Source organism: Eumetopias jubatus, unplaced genomic scaffold, assembly GCF_037043125.1.
Source record: "Eumetopias jubatus isolate StellerSeaLion01/CBP00866 unplaced genomic scaffold, mEumJub1_p1.0 scaffold_5, whole genome shotgun sequence".
NCBI classification, from domain to species: Eukaryota; Metazoa; Chordata; class Mammalia; order Carnivora; family Otariidae; genus Eumetopias; species Eumetopias jubatus.
In genome coordinates, this window is record NW_028274811.1 from 100,801,807 (window position 1) to 100,820,404 (window position 18,598).

Below are 18,598 nucleotides of genomic sequence, written 5' to 3' on the forward strand. Positions count from 1 at the left end.
TCTCAAGTAGAGTTCATCAGGGTTCATTTTATTATTTATATCTCGAGAGATATTAACTATATTTTCTTATAGGCATCAGATGTAACATAAGAATATAATTTTTAAAAAGAAAAGCAACAAAATACCAGTCAGTTTAGATGTTTGGTCCTTACATTTAAAAAGTAAATAAAAGAAAACTAAGCATTACCATGCCAGCAGTACATATTTATTATTATTTTTGAATGGCCAAAAGACTTATAAGGCCCATCATTATTAGTATAACCACAGATATGAAATATCACTTAGTGACATGGAGTGAAAAGGACAGTTTTACACATATTAAAAAAACACATACACATACACATATACTCTCTCTGTCAAGTGCTCACCATACACTGCTACAAAAGCAGGAGGCATCAAGCTACAGGAGTTCCAATATATGTAACACGTTGAAATATCTCAAGCTTAAAAACTGCACATAAGTTGCAAAAATAAAGTTTCTTTCTTCAAACATTTTGATCAGAGCTCAAGCAATGCAAATAATGAACACCAATGATTTTCATACTACTTAACTCACTTTAAAACATAAAAAGGTCAACAGTTGCAAAAGTCCTGAAAATGTAGAGGTTATAGGAATGAATAATGCATTTCATCCAAGAAAAAGTCTACAGTAGATCTGTCTCATCCTGGCTCGTAAATATTTAAGAATCATAATTCACTATACTCAAAACAAAATTAAGCCAGAACAAAAGGATAAAAAGAAAAATCATTACTTCAAATGAGGCATCATTGCCCTTAGTTTCTTTAGACAATTTCACTAGTGCAAGAGCATAGTTTACCTGAAAGATCATGAGTCACAATTAAAGAGCACTCATACAAAACTATTTCCTTTTTTCTTTAAAAAGTGCCACATACTATACTTCTCAATTAAAAAAAAAAAACAAACTGCACATACACTAATGAAAGACTGTTTGTCTCCATCTCTTGTCAATGAGGAAAGGCCAGAGTGATTCTTTGATTCCAATTCGAAATGGTGTTCTCTGGCCAATGCCCAAGGTCTCTAATTTGGTGCAGTCAAGCTGAGCATTTCTTGGACGTTGTGCTCCTACGACAGGACGGTCAGTTATCTTTAAAGAAAAATAAAAACAAAAAATTTAAAAATAAATGAAAAGCCTATGTTGCAGTTTTATAATCTCTATTTCACTTTGCCATTCACTGAAAATCTGATTTGATCACTGGAAAAATACACAAATAAATTATCAAGACAGTACTTTTCCTATAAACTTCACCAATACTCATGGGCTTCCTTATAAACGATAATTTAGAGATAAGTAACAATATAAACCGCCAACATACAAAGTTCACTTTAATTAGTACCAAAAAATGAAGTTATCCAATATTTTCAAAGCAACAAGGAAGTTTTATCAGTAATACATACTATAGTGACAGATCTGGGCTTTCAACAAGTGAGGTTTTAAACACCATGTACTTACAGGTCTTAAGTGACTGCTGGGAAGGTTGAAGGCATCTGCAATTGCACATGCCATTTCATACTTAGTCATCTGTTCGTTGCCAGACCAGTGAAAGGTTCCCTTAATTGATGGATCCTAATAAAGACATAAAAATTCAAAATAGTTTCAACTTTTTGAATTGAGTGGAATAAACAACCAAAAAAAGCTAATGTAAAAGTCCAGGAATCAAAATGCATCCCTCCTTTCTGGAATGCTCCCCATGGGATATCTAAAATCAAATTCCTATAAATATATCCAGCTAAACCTAAGAAGCAATTTCTAGAATTTAGGCTTAAGAATTTTTTTTTTAATAAAAATATAAGTGGCTCCAAATTTTTAGTGGGAATCCTAAGAATGAGTACAGACTTTTATGGAAACACAGGCCAATTTAATGAATATTTTTAATTATACTAATAAAACCAAAACATAATAGAACCATTTTGCAGTATGAGCTAATTAGGCATGACATCCTTAAATAGTTCCATAGTACATATTTAAAACATAAATTTTTATGTGTTAAAAACTATGGACAACCTATTATTAACATTCTAAAATAAATCAGTCTCTCATCTTTCTATTAATATTCTAGTTAGTCACAACCTTTTCAAATGTCTGATATTAACTATTTCAATATCTAAAAAAAATTACAAATCATTCTTAAAACGGCTGAAATTAAAAATTCCTATGGAGAGTCTTCGTTGGCACTACATAAATCTTAAACAGAATAATTTCTTAAAGACATTATTTTGTCATCCAAAGAAAAAATACAAGATTTTAGTCATCTTGCAATAAAAGAATGACAGACGGGGTCCAGAGTATATGAGAAAAAAATTCAAACACAAGAACATAATATTTTTACTATTCATAAATATAGCCTACTATCTGCACACTACTTTTGTTTGGTCACCTTGTAGTTTTAAAAAAACTTTAAACAAAAATCTGTATTTATTTATTTATATTATAAAGATATATATTATTACATATAATAATGAAGAAACAAAAACACTTTGACTTTCACTTGTGGAGGGAAGTTAGGAAGTCTTCCTTCCAAAGATCTCACCAGCATTCTCTTCTCTGCTAACTGGCGACACACAGTGGCTACATCTTTGACATGTGTGGGGAACCTCTGCTGCCAGTGGTCCATGTTAGCTGACTTGTTACTGAACTGCACTTTATCAAACATAACAGTCACAGCACTTTCTTCAAGCTTTTCAACTTCTCCATACAGAACAGGAATTCTCAAAACAGCAGCTCCTAGGAATTAATAAAAACAGGTAATTTTTTAAAGCTGACTGGTTCTGAAGTCTTGATATAAAATGAAAGTATGTGGATTTAAATAATACTGTTATAGGGGGCGCCTGGGTGGCTCACTTGGTTAAGCGTCTGCCTTAGGCTCAGGTCATGATCCCAGCACGCTGGGATCGAACCACAACACAGGGTCCCTGCTTAGCAGGGAACCTGCTTCTCCCTCTCCTTCTGCTGTTCGCCATGCTTGTGCTCATGTGCGCACTCTCTCTCTCTCTCAAATAAATAAAATCTTTAAAAAAAAATACTGTTGTAGAAAACTTGCAGTATACCAAAAATGACATCTAAAGGGTTTTTAGATGACATAGTTCACCTATAATAATGCCCATTTAACAACTATCATACTGAATATTTTTAAAGGTCTCTTGTCATTTGGGGTATTTTTATATATTATTTTTAACAATCATAATAATGAAGAAATTAAACTGATCATGACAACTAAATGCAATGAGTGATCCTTGATTGAATCCCAGATTAAAAAATAAGATGCAGTGAAGGACATTATTGAGACAAGTGGGAAAATTCCTACATAGATGATATAGTATAACATCACATTAATGTTAAATTTCCTGAGTGTGTACTGATATGAGGAATTCTTAATCTCAGGAAACAAACTGAGGGTTGCTGGAGTGGTGGGGGGTGGGAGGGATGGGTGGCTGAGTGATAGACATTGGGGAGAGTATGTGCTAAGGTGAGCGCTGTGAATTGTGTAAGACTGTTGAATCACAGACCTACCTGTACCTCTGAAACAAACAATACATTATATGTTAAAAAAAAAAAAAAGATAGCAGGAAGGGAAAAATGAAGGGGGAGAAATTGAAGGGGGAAATAAACCATGAGAGACTACGGACTCTGAGAAACAAACTGAGGGTTCTAGAGGGGAGGGGGTGGGGGGATGGGTTAGCCTGGTGATGGGTATTAAAGAGGGCACATACTGCATGGAACACTGGGTGTTATACACAAACAATGAACCATGGAACACTACATCAAAAACTAATGATGTAATGTATGGTGGTTAACATAACATAAAAAAAATTTCCTGAGCGTGATAACTACACTGTAATTATGTAGAGAACATTCTTGTTAGAAGATAAATAGCATAGGGGCACCTGGGTGGCTCAGTCTGTTGAGTCTCTGACCCTTGGTTTCAGTTCAGTCATGATCTCAGACTGTGAGATCAAGCCCCGCATAGGGCTCTGCTCAGTGCAAGTGGGCTTAAGATTCTCTCCCTTTGTTACTCCCCCCACCCTAAATAAATAAATAAATAAATAAATAAATAAATAAATAAATAAATAAAATCTTTATCTTTTTTTTTTTTAAAGCATGGTGAAGTATGTTGGGGTGAATTTCAACTAATTCTCAACAAGTTCAGCGAAAAAAAAATACACACGACACATGACACATTAAAAAGTGGTGAATAAAGTTAGGTGAGTGTTTCACCACATAATTCATGAAACCACTGATTAAGGAATTATGAGTTTTCAGATTTTATGTTGGTCCCTACTGAGCAGTTACAACAGACTTTGGATAATTAACACTTTAACTGAAAATTAACAACTTTTTAATTAAATTAACACATTGGAAAAATATGTATAGATAGGTATTCAAGGATGATTCCTGCAGGATAATATATAATACCAAAAAAAAAACACCTGGAATCTAAATGCCTGTAAGTATGGTGTCTATAGTAGAGGATGCTTCTCAAAGACTGTACAGTGTAAGGCAGTGCAAGGAATCATTAAATCAAGTACTATGCAGCCACTGATAGGAAAAAGATAACCCAGAGATGACTCAATATGCATTGAAATAAATATGGGGGGGACCAGGTTATAAAACGAAATCTACCATTTTTACCAATTCACAAAAAATGCTTTCATACCTCACCATATCTGGTGCTTCTCGGAGGCAGCATTATAAAAGAACTTCCACCCTTTACAATTTTCATTTTTTAATTTTTTTCAATAAGGGTATACATTTTATATTAGCACATATATTTATGTGTATGTATACACAAACACATAGGGAAAAGAAGAGCCATACAAATAGAAATTTAAAAACCGGGCACCTGAGTGGCTCAGCCGGTTAAGTGTCTGACTCTGGATTTCGGCTCAGGTCATGATCTCAGGGTTGTGAGATCAAGCCCCGCGTTGGGCTCCACAATGGTTATGAGGTCTGCTTGAGATTCTCTCTCTCATTCTCCAGCTATCCCTCCCCCCCAACCTCTCCCTCTTTCCCTATCTTTAAAAAAAAAAAAAATTTAAAAACCGTACAAAAGCGTGCGCCTGGGTGGCTCAGATGGTTAAGTGTCTGCCTTCGGGTCAGGTCATGATCCCAGGGTCGTGGGATCAAGCCCCACATCGGGCTCCTGGCTCAGCAAGGAGCCTGCTTCTCCCTCTGCCTCTCTCCCTGCTCATGCTTTCTCTCTCTGTATCTCCGTGTCTCAAATGAATAAATAAAATCTTTAAAAAAAACAAAAAAGACTCTCCTTCCCTCTCCCTCGCCCCCCACCCCACACTTGCTCGTGTGTGTGCACTCTCTCAAATAAATCTTAAAAAAAAAAAAATTGTTAAAAAAAAAAAACTGTACAAAAAATAACAAATACCTCAATCTAGAAGAAATGATATGGACCTGTTTTTCCAAAGTATATTACAAATATTTATACTATAAGATTTCTTTTCTTTATGAAGTAACTTTTTTTTTTTAATGTAAGTTCTACACCCAATATGAGGATTCAACTCACAACCCCAAGATCATCAAGAGTTACATGCTCTACTGACTGAGCCAGCCAGGTACCCTTATATAATGACAAACACATATATACTGATACTGGAAAAAGTCTGGAAGGATTCATAAATTCTTAATGATTTCTAAAATTCTTTTTTTTTTAAAGATTTTATTTATTTGAGAGAGAAAAAGACAGCGAGAGAGGGAACACAAGCAGGGGGAGTGGGAAAGGGAGAAGTAGGCTTCCCACTGAGCAGGGAGCCCGACACGGGGCTCGATCCCAGGACTCTGGCATCATGACCTGAGCCAAAGGCAGACGCTTAACGACTGAGCCACCCAGGTGCCCTTGATTTCTAAAATTCTTATTTTTCTTTTTTATTAACTACACTCTCTAATTTTTCTCCAATGATTTATGCTCCTTGACTAATTTTTTCAAAATTTTATAGTTTTCATATGTAGCATACGATATATATATATCTAGATCTATACATCTCCATATATATATCATATATCATCTCCATATATATATATATATATATATATATATATATATATATATAAACACAATCAAAACTATCAGGTGCTAAAGAAATTGTGTCTTACCTAAATTGTTCTCTAGGACAGCCTTTTCTCCTTCTAATTTTGTTTTGCCATACAGATTGAGGGGACTTGGTACGTCTTCCTCTCTATAAGGTGGATTTGTTCCATCAAATACATAATCTGAGCTAATGTAGATTAGAAATGCTCCAATTAAAGCTAAAAAAGACAGACATAAAAGAAAGAAAAGAATCTATTAAATTATTACAGAACATCACTCTACTGGCATTTATAATAGCTTATTCATCATATATAAACAAATCTCTTATAAGTGATCTAGAAAACTTTAATCTTTATAAACTCAGCAATTATTTAATGTTTTACAAAGATTTTATAAAGTCATCATTACCTGCTTCCTTTGCTAAATTCCCAGAAGCATCCACATTAAGTTGAGAAGCAGCATCTGGCTGATTTTCAACAACATCTGGTCTTCTCTCTGCTGCACAATGTACTATGACATGGGGCTGGAAGTTAAACATTGATGTATTTTTAACCCAAAAGGAGTAAAAGAGGGGAGCTACAGCCTTCCAACAGTAACTCAATTCATAAAAAAGCTTTGTTAAATCAACATTCCTTCAACTAAAGAATCATTTTTTTTAGAATCGCTGTAATAGTTTTGTCATGCTTCCCTTTTTTAAGTTTCAAACTTCCTTAAAATAAATGTAGGCCCTGAAAAGCAAAGAGCAATTTAGTAATCCCTAGGCAAAACCAGACAAACTCAGTGTCAACAAATATTATTTCTCAATCAAAATAAGCTTTATTCTCTAATTTGGATGGGAGAAAAGAGCTAACATTTATGTAATTAATATGACCTAAATAATTAATTAATGTATGTTAAAAGAATACCAATTTCAAATTAAACTCATAAATTCAAATCTCTTACACCAATCATTTAGAGAATGTCAACTATCCATAAAAACTACACTCCCAGTTGAGCATTTAGTATGTCGCCTGTATACTAAGCACTGTGCAAGGAGCAAGGATTTCATCATCTACTGGAAAAGAAGAATATGTGTAAAGAGACTATTTCAGTATTATGTGACAGACATCAAGACAGAGGAAAGGGGGCACCTGGCTGGCTCAGTCAGTAGAGCATGAGATTCTTGATCTTGGGGTAGTGAGTTCAAGCCTCATGTTGGGCCTAAAGCTTACTTTAAAAAAAAAAAAAATTTAAATTAAAGATAGAGGAATGCTCAGGATCCTTTGTAAAGAAGGAGCATCTACTTCCCAGAGAAGATGAACCAAGGCGGAGATTTGGTAAAACCACTGACAGGCAGGGCTAATGTACAAACATACCAAACTATCTCCTTCCTTAACAACTACTGAAGAAGCATAATCTTAAAAACTTGAATGTGCCTCATCTGGAGTGCATCTTAAAATGTCCTGGGCCCCACATAGGCTTACTGAATTAAAATCTCTGGGAGTGAGACCTAAAGAACAAGTTCCCCAAGTGATTCTGATGCAGGTGTCCCTTGGACATTACTGAAAAGAACTTTAACTCTCAATTTGATCAGAGGTAGAACAGAACCTAAATTTTTCAGTAACTTTTCTGCACCAATGGTCAACAAGTTACTTAACCTGAGCCTTTGTCATCTCTGAAATGGAAATGATAATATCTACTTTGCAGTGTTGTAAGGTTTACAGATAATATTAAAAAGGCATTTGCATATAAAGTTGTACTTAACAAGAGAACCTCACAAACATAAGCTTTTTATAAAATTTCCAAGTTTTGTCAACCTATATTTCAACCCAGTCTTTTTAAGGACTGCATATACTTTTCCATGCTTACAGGAAAAGAAAAAGTGCACTATACAGTTGACTGTAGAACATGGGTTTGAATTACATGAGTCTACTTATATGCTGATTTAAAAAAAATAAATAAATACAGTACTATAAATGTATTTTCCCAGTAACATTTTCTTCTCCCTAGTTTACTTTATTGTAAGAATACAGTATATAGGAGCACCTGGGTGGCTCAGTTGTTAAGCATCTGCCTTCGGCTCAGGTCATGATCCCAGGGTCCTGGAATCGAGCCTCGCATCAGGCTCCCTACTCAGCGGGAAGCCTGCTTCTCCCTCTCCCACTCCCCCTGCTTGTGTTCCCTCTCTCACTGTCTCTCTCTCTGTCAAATAAATAAACAAAATTAAAAAAAAAAAAGAATACAGTATATAACACGTACACAAAATATGTGTTAACTGACTATGTATGTTATTGCTAAGGCTTCCAGTCAATGGTAGGCTATTAGCAGTTAAGTTCTGGGGAAGTAAAAAGTTATACATAGATGTTCAACTGTGCAGGGGTCGGCACTCCTAAACCCTGCACTGTTCAAGGGTCAACTGTGTACTCTTGCTGCTTTTAACAGGTTAGAGCTTAAGTACAGTAACTCCCTTGAGAGCAAGAACATTTTCTAAATCATCCAGACAATTCTTAATACAGTTTATAGACAATTCTTAATATAGTTTATATATGTGTTAAAATAAACAGACAACCATACCTGAAAATCATGAATGATGTGATGAACCGCTTCAGAATCCAAAAGATTAACCTGTTCAAATTTTGGTCTTGCTCTTCTAAAACCACAGCCAAAGGCATGCCAATTATTCTGCTTAAATTCTTTATACACAGCTCTGCCAAGAAGCCCAGTGGCACCAGTAATCAGAACCCGCCTATTGGGGACATTAACTTCCTCCTAAAAGGTAAAGTGGGAGAAAAAAGGATTACTTATTTTGAAAACATTCTCTCTATAAAATTAGTCACCATCATTGTTTACTAACTACTTCGAGTCTAAGTAGTTTGCTTCATGTCCCATATCTATTAGACAATTCTTAAGTTAGAACAAAGATCAAGCTGCATCAGTAATTATATCAGTTAAGAAAAGGTTTTATTGGGGCGCCTGGGTGGCTCAGATGGTTAAGCAACTGCCTTCGGCTCAGGTCATGATCCCAGGGTCCTGGGATCGAGCCCCACATCGGGCTCCTTGCTCAGCAGGGAGTCTGCTTCTCCCTCTCCCTCTGCCTGCTGCTCCCCCTGCTTGTGCTCTCTTTCAAATAAATAAAAATAAAACCTTAAAAAAAAAAGGTTTTATTAACCCTATCCATTAAGAAGAACCTAAGAACCTAAGATGATACTTTAAGGATATATCTACCTAGTCAAATAGATTTGAATTTTCCTATTTTTTTAAATAAATATTTAATTTTAAGTAAACTCTACACCTAACATGGAGCTCGAATTTACAACCCCGAGATCAAGAGTCACATGCTCCACTGACTGAGCTAGCCAAGGTGCCTTGATTTCCTGTTAATAAGGGAAAATCTTATTTTAATGATCAATGATGTCCAAATGAATAAAGAGCAATTTTAATTACGTTCTCCAGTTTATAAACACACACAATTAGTTTGAAGCTTACTAATTTTTTTTTTAAAAGGTTTTATTTATTTGACAGAGAGAGAGAGAGAGAGACAATGAGAGAGGGAACACAAGCAGGGGGAGTGGGAGAGGGAGAAGCAGGCTTCCCGCTGAGCAGGGAGCCCAAGATGCGGGGCTCGATCCCAGAACCCTGGGATCATGACCTGAGCTGAAGGCAGACGCTTAACAACTGAGCCACCCAGGCGCCCCGAAGCTTACTAATTTTTTGTGCCCTGATTAATTATCTGGCTGTATTTATTCCACCAATAATTTCACAAACTGACAATTTTGGTTTTCAGTTTGTAATCCCAAGTTTTCTTTCAAATCTCATTGATTTATCATATTCTGATAGGTCTGAGTTACAGAATTCTCATTTCACAGGAATTTATGCGGAGGAAAAATAAATGTGGTCCTTATAGTAATAATATTCCAAGTTGACTGGTAAATGTTCCTGAGTTAACTCTAAATTTACCTTAACAGACCAGTTAAAACTAACACGGTGGGGGGGACCCTAACACAGAAGGAAAAAAAAAGAAAAAAGAAACTAAAATATTTTAAACTAATCTGTGTTCTTATATGAAAAAGAAAAAATTCCTTACACAATGAAATTAAAAGGAACTACTATTTAGAAAAAAAAAGTTGTTTAAAAACTTCCCTTCTTCCCAAGATGGGTAATACCAAATTTCCCAAACTCTTGAATAAAATCAACATTTACTATTTTAAAAACCACCAATAAAAAGTTTTATTAGGGGCATTTTGCTGGCTGAGTCGGTACAGCATGCGACTCTTAATCTCAGAGTCATGAGTTCAAGCCCAAGTTGGGTGTGAAGCCTACTTAAAAAAAAGTTTTTTTAGGGGCGCCTGGGTGGCTCAGTCGTTAAGCGTCTGCCTTCGGCTCAGGTCATGATCCCAGGGTCCTGGGATCGAGCCCCACATCGGGCTCCCTGCTCAGCAGGAAACCTGCTTCTCCCTCTCCCACTCCCCCTGCTTGTGTTCTCTCTCTCGCTGTGTTTCTGTCAAAAAAATACATAAAATCTTTAAAAAAAGTTTTTATACATTTTTTCAATTTGGGGTCTTTTTATTTCAAGTGCTGTTATAATCACCTATTCTGAGCTGTCAAAAACTTTAAACAAGCAGGACGTCTGGGTGGCTCAGTTCATTAAGCATCTGCCTTCAGCTCAGGTCATGATCCCAGGGTCCTGGGACTGAGTCCCACATCAGGCTCCCAGCTCAGAGGGGAGTCTGCTTCTCCCTCTCCCTCTGCCTCTTCTCCAGCTCATGCTCTCTCTTGCTCCCTCTCTCTCAAATAAATAAAATCTTAAAAAAAAAAAAAACTTTAAACAAGCATACAATAACTAAAGATCTTTCTTTGTTAGTCATTAGTTCAACAGAAAAATTTAACACTATGCAATTTTTTTTTTTTTTTTTTTTTTTAGAGAAGGCCACCACAGTTAGGCCTCCAACTCTTGGTTTCAGCTCAGGTCCTGATCTCAGAGTCATGAGACTGAGCCCAGGGTTGGGCTCCACACTCCGCAGAGAGTCTGCTTGATATATTCTCTCCTGCTCCCTCTGCCCTTCCAGCTTGCATGCACGTGCATGCTCATACTCTTTCTCTGAAATTAATAAATCTTAAAAAAAAAAAAAAGCCACCCAAATTAGGTACTCCTACCATAGTAAAAATCTGAAATGAAAGGGCTGATAGAAACAGTATAAAGGGGGGCATCTGGGTGGCTCAGTCGGTTAGGCATCCAACTCTTGGTTTCTGATCAGGTCATGATCTCAGGGGGGGTGCAATCAAGCCCCAGGTTGGGTTCCCCATGGGGTTGGATTGTCCTTCTCCCTCCCCGATTGCGCACGTGCTCTCTCAGGCTTTCTCTCTCTCAAATAAAATCTTAAAAAAAAAAACAAAACCATATAATGGTTAACTCTTAAAAGATATTTTTTCCTTAGTTCAACCAATTCCAAACATTTTAAAAGTTGAAGTAAAAATTGTCTAGGCTCTCTGTTGTAAAACTTGGCTCTAAGCCAACTGATCTATGAAAACAAGGATTTCAGCCAGCAAAATATTTTCTTTGAATTTTGGCAAGAAAACCGTTCTACAAAGACTGATTTGTAAAGAAGAGAAAATATGCCAAGCCTAGTAGACGCAATCAGAAAACAATTTACACAGGATAAATACCATTAAGATCCCTAGGAAAATTATTATAAAAGAGCTATGATTTGGTTTCTTCTGAGTTTCTCACTTTTTATTACTTCACATTAAAGAAGCAAAGAAATATATAACAGTTCTTAGTTGGTGGTTCTTAGGCTTCACTTTTATAAGAATCATGCAAAAGACTTTCAGATTCAGTACATCTGGGATAAGTACTGATAATTTGCATTTCTAACAAGTTCCCAGGAATGTGCTGAAGATGGTGATTTGGGAAATGCCCTTTGAGAAGCACAATCTTGAACTCCAGGAAAAATCCAAGGTTTTCCTAAAGAAAATTTACCTTATTCAAAGAAGCCAAAAAATTGTCATCTACCGTTCTAGAAGCAACATCTTTCCTTCCCTCTTTTCCCATTAAAAAAAGAAAAAAGAGGGGTGCCTGGGTGGCTCAGTCGTTAAGCGTCTGCCTTCGGCTCAGGTCATGATCCCAGGGTCCTGGGATCGAGCCCCACATCGGGCTCCCTGCTCCACGAGAAGCCTGCTTCTTCCTCTCCCACTCCCCCTGCTTGTGTTCCTGCTCTCGCTCTCTCTCTCTCTCTCTCTCTGTCAAATAAATAAAATCTTTTAAAAGAAAAGGAAAAAAGAAAAGTCAAAGAACAAGCATATGTATTCCACAAAGGTTACTGAACAGTGGATTCAGATCTGAGTACTTCACTGATTCTGTGAAGCACACTTTTTCCTCATTTTAACATCCTTGTTAAATGAATGAAATAGAGATGCATCTTATTACTGTCTCATAGTCTGGCACTGTCTTTTGCTTTTTAGTGCATCTTAAAATCAGAGCTCAGACGATCTTATAATCAAGTACATCTTAGACTTGATGAAATACAGTATTAAATTACAAGGACAGCAAGGCTCTTAGGGAATTTAATCCACTTAACTTTAAAAAAAGGATGAGGTTGCATGGAAAAAATACAATCTTATGTCCTCATAGCCTGGAGTAATTTGTAAGGTCCCTAGAAGAGGAAACAGTCCATGGTACCCAGTGGTCAGATGTCAATGCTCAAGAATTTTCTTTATTAAATGAGCAGAGATCTGAAGTGCAAGCATTTCCTAAAACGGAAATGATACTGCACAATCTTATATTAGAAAACTATCGAGTGTTATGTAAGACTCCATCATACCTTCTGGTCATTAAGAATAGCCTTGTTAGACATGCAGGGCAAATACTGTTTCCAAACTGAGGAATCTGAAGCCCAGAGATGTTAAAGGCTTTACCCACAGGAAATGGAAAAGGTTGGGCCCAGAACTTGTTTCTAGCATCTGTGGTCCAGCCAAATACATAACTGAGTTTTGTCTTAATCCTTTGACCTTCTATTTGATTTCATAATGATTAAATTTTAACTATTCTGCCACAAAATGTGGTATTGAGAAGTTACTGAAATCTCTATTGATCGAATTCCTCATTAGTAAAATGAGGTATGTGGACAAGATGACTAAGGCTCTTCCAGCTTTACAGTTCTACAATTCTAACATTGGTTTTCATATTATCCTTAACACAGAGGGGACTGAAAAAAAGTGAAAGGAACTTCATTTACTTAAAAGTAATTTTTCCTCTTTTCACTGAGTTCTCTCTAGAGACTGAATGAGCACCTTCTGTCACCACTATAAGAGCCAAGACAAGATTTTTGTCATTTGGACTGCAAGTTTATTGGTGGTTGGCAAATAAAATATGCCTCACTCTGAAATTAAAAGATGCCAAACAAAAATATCTATTTTTGACTTTATATATATATACACAGAAATCCACCTGAAGCTTTTAAAAAGCACAGTTTTGATTTTTTTATTTTTAAATGGAAAAATATTCCTCTAAAAAATTACTTTAAAATAAAATATATTTCAGTCCTGCAAAACTCAGGAATATCCATGCACTTCAAGGAACTCAGAATGAGCTGTAGTTAACCCAAACCACAATAAAGAGTTGAAAATACTGTCTGCCTGAAAAGTCTTTGTCTTTTTTTTTTTTAAGATTTACTTATTTATTTGACAGAGAGAGTGAGAGAGCACAAGCAGGGGGAACAGTAGAGGGAGAGGAAGAAGCCCCACTGAGCAGGGAGCCAGCACCCTGGGATCACGACCTGAGCCGAAGGCAGATGTTTAACCATGTGAGCCACCCAGGCCCCCCTGAAAAGTCTACTTTCTTAATTTTTATTATATGTATAGTATCAAGTATCACTTTAAGTTACTCTGAACGTATTTGCCTCTAACTATATAAACTCTTAGAAGCACAGACCTACAAGTGACCAGATTTATATACACCAAAAGAATTCCTGAAAAATTAAATACATATAAATAAATGTAGAGGTACCACTTTTATTATGCTACCTAATCAAATGACACCAAACTATAGGTAATGGGATAAATGGCTCTTTCAAAATGGTCAAACACTACTCTGGGACAGTGATTTCTACTTTCGCACACTTGCATTAACTTCTACTCAGAATGTCCTAGAAAAAGAATGAGACATCACTAACATCTAAACAGAGATCTTCTTAAATTTCAGCGGTAAATATAATACTTTGCTATTTTTAAAACCTCTTAAATTTGGCGTTTCCTATTCATTTCTTTAGTTGATCCTCATACATTCCCTTGGAGGCAGATCTCTCAGTAGACATTACTGGACTCTAAGAAACTCAAGATCCCGTGACTACCTACGTGACACTGGTCTAATTGCTACTCTCACTCTATTTCTACCCTACAAGACAGTCTTAACAGGTACCACCACAGTCTCCTTCTCCAATGTAAGCTGTTAGGCATTCCTCATTCTCACAAGTGAATTTTAATTCTCCACATTTTGAGAGAGCAGCAAATATGTGTCAAGATTTAGGGTGGGGACCCCTGGCCGGCTCAGTCTGTACAGTATGCAACCCTTGATCTCAGGGCTATGAGTTTGAGCCCCATGTTGGGTGTAGAGATTATTTTAAAAAAAAAAAAAAAAATCTTAAAAAAATAAAGATACAAGGTTATTGTTTTTAGTGAAGGAAAACTTTTCATTAGTTTACTGAAATCCTACCGTGAAAAAAGATTAAGCTTTACACACACGTATGCATATAAATGTAAACATGTAACATTATGCATTCAGTACTTTTGGGGGCACATAGGAACAATACAGAAGTTTAAATAGTCCATCTAGCCTAACTTTACCCCCCCAACCCCAAAGTGATTAGAAATACTAAATACACTATCTCTTGGAAGCATAAAAATTCTCCAATATCAGAAACAGCCATCTCCCGTATCTTCTCTTATTTCCATAAGACATATCCGTCTAGGCATTAACATTTTTCTTTTGCCCATTGCTAGATATATTCTGTGGATTGCTGGGAAGCCTGCAATGAAATACAAGAAAGAATGGAGGAGAGGGATGCCTGGGATAGCTCTCCCACAGTAACAATCTTCCTTTATGTAACCTCAAGAGCGGTTCAAAGCCTAAGAAAGTGAAAGAGATTGGTATCTGAATCTCGGTTCCAAGTTTACTGAATGAACTTGGGCGAAGGACTCATCCCGTAAACCTCAATTTTCTCATCTGTAAAATGGAGCAAAAACAGTATCTTATAGTTATGACGATTAAATAATGCATGTAAAGTGGATAACATAGTGCCTTGCACTAAGAGTTCAATAAGTTGTCATCTCCAAATCTCCTATTAAAAAAAAGCAAAAAACACTTTCCCCTTCTTTCTCAGATGAGAACTGGTAATATCGAAAGATCCGAACAAAGAATGAAAAAGAAATTCAGAGAGATAAAACAAAACCGAAAGAGCTCTGAAAAGCCCCTCTTCGTTCCCGGGAGGGGAGACAGAAGACACCAGAGTAAAACCAGACCTACTCGTTTCCTGCCGCAGGACTGGAAGAGTAAACACTGACGGGCGTGCACAAAAGTAAACAAACTCGGTGGCGCCGCCCTCTTCCTCCCAGAGCTGGAAAGGAGGTGCTGGGGCGACTCAGGGCCGGGGGCTCGGATTCCTCCAGGATGCGCAGGGTATATCACTCGAGCCCCCGCGACCTGGCTCGTCCCGCTCTGCATTCCCGGTTCCCCCTACGAGACCCCCGGGCCGACTCCCTCACCTCCACCAGCCGGCAGCTCCCGGGAACAAAGTGGATGGAGAGCTCATTCTCCCGCCCCACCATGCCCGCCGTCTCCGCGCCGCCGCCGCAGCGACCGCCACTTCCTCCAGCCCAGGATCGCCACGGGCCGCAGCTCCGTCGCCCTCGGCCCGCCTCCCTAGGTCCGGGCCGGCCCCCGCTCTCCGCTTCCGGCTTCCGCCGCCAAGGCCTCGCCCGTTGATTGGCCACGCTCAGCCGTAGCCCCAGAAAGGGGGCGGGCGCGTTCAGTACGCTCCCAGCCCACTCGCCAACTCTTAAAGGGATACACAAAACAAAGGCCTCGGCCTTACGCAAAGAATACAAGTTTTGTTTGGGGATTTGTTGTTTATTTTATGTACTCTTTTCTCTCTTTGTCTTTGTTCTAGACTAGGGAAGGATTGAATTGGATCGCCTAGAGTTTCAAGTCACCAGACTGTGCAGTGCGTAAGAATCAACTGGGCATGTAATACATAAAGTTAGGAGAAAACATTTTAAAGCCAGGGAGTGGGTTTGGGGAAGACGAGGAGGAGGGAGGAGAGTGAACATCTATCTCCGCAGCATTAGGAGTGTTTTTTGTTTTTTGTTTTTTTTTTCCCAGAGATTTAGAAAGACAAAAGAATAAAAATACAAGTGTTGGCATCTGAGTCATTAACACCTCAACAACCCATTTGTCTTTCTGGGATGCTAAAAAGTGGTACGTGTGAAATTCTCCAAATAAGTCAAACTATTTTTAACTAATTAAAAATAAAAAGGGGGGTGCTGGGGGGGGAATTATTCTGGTGCTTCTTCAAAACACTGATTCTCGGACTGTACCCATAAATACACGAGAATCTATGGGTAGTAGAGCCAGGGACTCTACATTTTAGCGGAATGAACAGGAGTCCAGACCCCATCCGACCCCCTTTGAGAAGCAATCCCATCAGGAGCTGCCCCGTCGGGCTCCGCGAGCCTGGCCTCCTCAACCACAGCAAATTAAATAAACTAAGCAGAGAGAGTAATGCGACACTCCACCACTTGCATGGCTTCTTAAAAGTAATGAATCAGAAACAGCCCTGAGAGCTGAGAAAGACCTCGCAAGCAACTGGTTTCCCTCCCAGCTCAAAACTGCAAAATCCCTGTCAGTCGGGACGCCTGTGAAATTTACTCAGGAAGAAACCCGCCCGCCATGGACCATGTAGGGTTCGCCAGCATTGCACCCAACAGTCCCGAGTGTTCTTACCTAGACACGCCGGATACAAGGCTTAAAAGTCGCCCACAGACATGACCGCTGCTTGGATTTTTCTTAAAAGGCCTTATTTTTATAATCCCTTTTGGTTTATTTCAGAGCTAAACACTAAGCAGCCTTTTGAAAAAGTTCTTTGTCTGAGCCTTGTGAATTTCCTTTCTACCCAACCCCCCAACAAGAACTCATTTCTTTATTCGAGTAAACAATCTTTCTTTGGAATGGTGGGGGAAGAGAGCCTGAAGTCCCTCACTGTCCGATTTTCATTTGTACCCAAACTGTTACTGTTAATCAGTTTAGCATTATTCAGAGAGTCCTTGAGAGGACTGCCCCAGCATTAAACATTCGTAATCTGCAGACAAAGAAAAGGTGAGTGTGGGTGGGTGGGTAGGAGAGCCAAATTCAAGATCCTCCTAATCCTCCTCTTGAAAAACTGGGATTTTTGTTGTTGTTAATTTCTAGAAGCAACGTGTGATGCAATCTGATCGTTCTGGTAAGAAAAAAAAATTAAGTGTACACTGCGAAGATTTAAGGACATGCATATGCAATTGCTATTTTTTCAATCTCCGAGCAGCCTTTTCCAGAGTTAGGAACAAGAGTTTTCTTGCCTACATTTGAAAATTTGGTTTGATACCTCCCAGGTAAAACCTGAGTATAGTTCTACAGGTATATGTTCATGTATAGTTTTTATTCATTCTCTTTAAAGATGAAAGTTTCTCTGCTAACAAACATGCCGTCGTTGTACAGACGATGTCCAAGTTCCTGTGGTTGCTAAGTCTATAAATTCTGAGAGCAGCCTGGAGCTAAAGTTATGTTAGCGGATTCAGTTCATGCTAAGACAAAGAAAGGCTGGAGCACATAACTATAGATAAAATCCTTACTTATATAGAACCTTCACCTACACATCATTGCATTTAATCTGATAAATGAAACTGCTGTTCTGTTTTGCCTTTTATTTTTGTCAATTAATGAGACTTAGCTGAGCTTCAGAACCTGGTTTCTGGGGTCAGTAATTAAAGTTGGTATATTCTTCCATGTCCCAAAAGTTACATGTTTTAAAGAAATGAATGACACCGCTTCTTTTTTCTTTTTCTTTTTTTAACACACCCTTGTGGTTTTTACGAGACATTCACTGGGATGCTTTTTAAAGAAACTAACTCCAGAATGCTTCATTTCTTGAATAGCTAGCTCTTACCTGTTCCATGTCCTCCGGCATTTCAGGCATGATTCCAAAATTATCTCAGGAAAAGATTGGGATGAGTCTCAGCCTCTGCCTCTTCTGCCTGGGTCTTTGTTCTGCCTGAAGAGAGCGCAGGCACGCAAAAACGTGAGCCTCAGCTTCACTCGACCTTTTAAATTAGCATTTTGATTCCAATCCCAGAATCTCATGCAGTTTTCCACATTGCAGTAAACTGGCAGCTGATTCCCCCTGGCAGTGTTGAAAATACCCAATGAGAAGTTTCATGTTTAATTGCATGTCAAGTTAGGGTCCATTAGCAAAATCATTAGGAGAACCAATTTATTTAAAAAAGAAGAAACAAAGAAACAAAAACTTCCTGTGAAGAC

General features: G+C 37.8%; 1 protein-coding gene across 3 annotated transcripts; it reads right to left on the bottom strand.

The window, feature by feature from the left end:
• Nucleotides 1-183: 183 nt before the first annotated feature.
• Nucleotides 184-18,287, bottom strand: MAT2B (methionine adenosyltransferase 2 non-catalytic beta subunit). Of its 3 annotated transcripts, none has more exons than XM_028106665.2 (7): nt 18,228-18,287; nt 8,611-8,805; nt 6,466-6,580; nt 6,123-6,275; nt 2,551-2,744; nt 1,473-1,586; nt 184-1,106 (listed from the first exon to the last, which is right to left on the bottom strand). In XM_028106665.2, the coding sequence occupies exons 1-7, from the start codon at nt 18,255-18,257 to the stop codon at nt 936-938; spliced, it is 972 nt and encodes a 323-aa protein (XP_027962466.1). In that variant the 5' UTR covers nt 18,258-18,287; the 3' UTR covers nt 184-935. The 3 variants fall into 3 exon arrangements, with proteins under 3 accessions (XP_027962466.1, XP_027962465.1, XP_027962464.1); XM_028106664.2 differs by lacking the exon at nt 18,228-18,287 and adding an exon at nt 15,793-15,961; XM_028106663.2 differs by lacking the exon at nt 18,228-18,287 and adding an exon at nt 15,554-15,786.
• Between the last annotated feature and the right edge of the window lie 311 nt (nt 18,288-18,598).

Excerpts from the sequence above, each read along its gene's own strand:
- MAT2B (XM_028106663.2), bottom strand. The coding sequence starts at position 15,751 with ATGCAGAGCGGGACGAGCCAGGTCGCGGGGGCTCGAGTGATATACCCT. Across the intron at positions 8,806-15,553 it reads AGTCCTGCGGCAGGAAACGA|GAGGAAGTTAATGTCCCCAA; the intron begins GTAGGTCTGGTT and ends TTTACCTTTTAG. Across the intron at positions 6,276-6,465 it reads GAATTTAGCAAAGGAAGCAG|CTTTAATTGGAGCATTTCTA; the intron begins GTAATGATGACT and ends TGTCTTTTTTAG.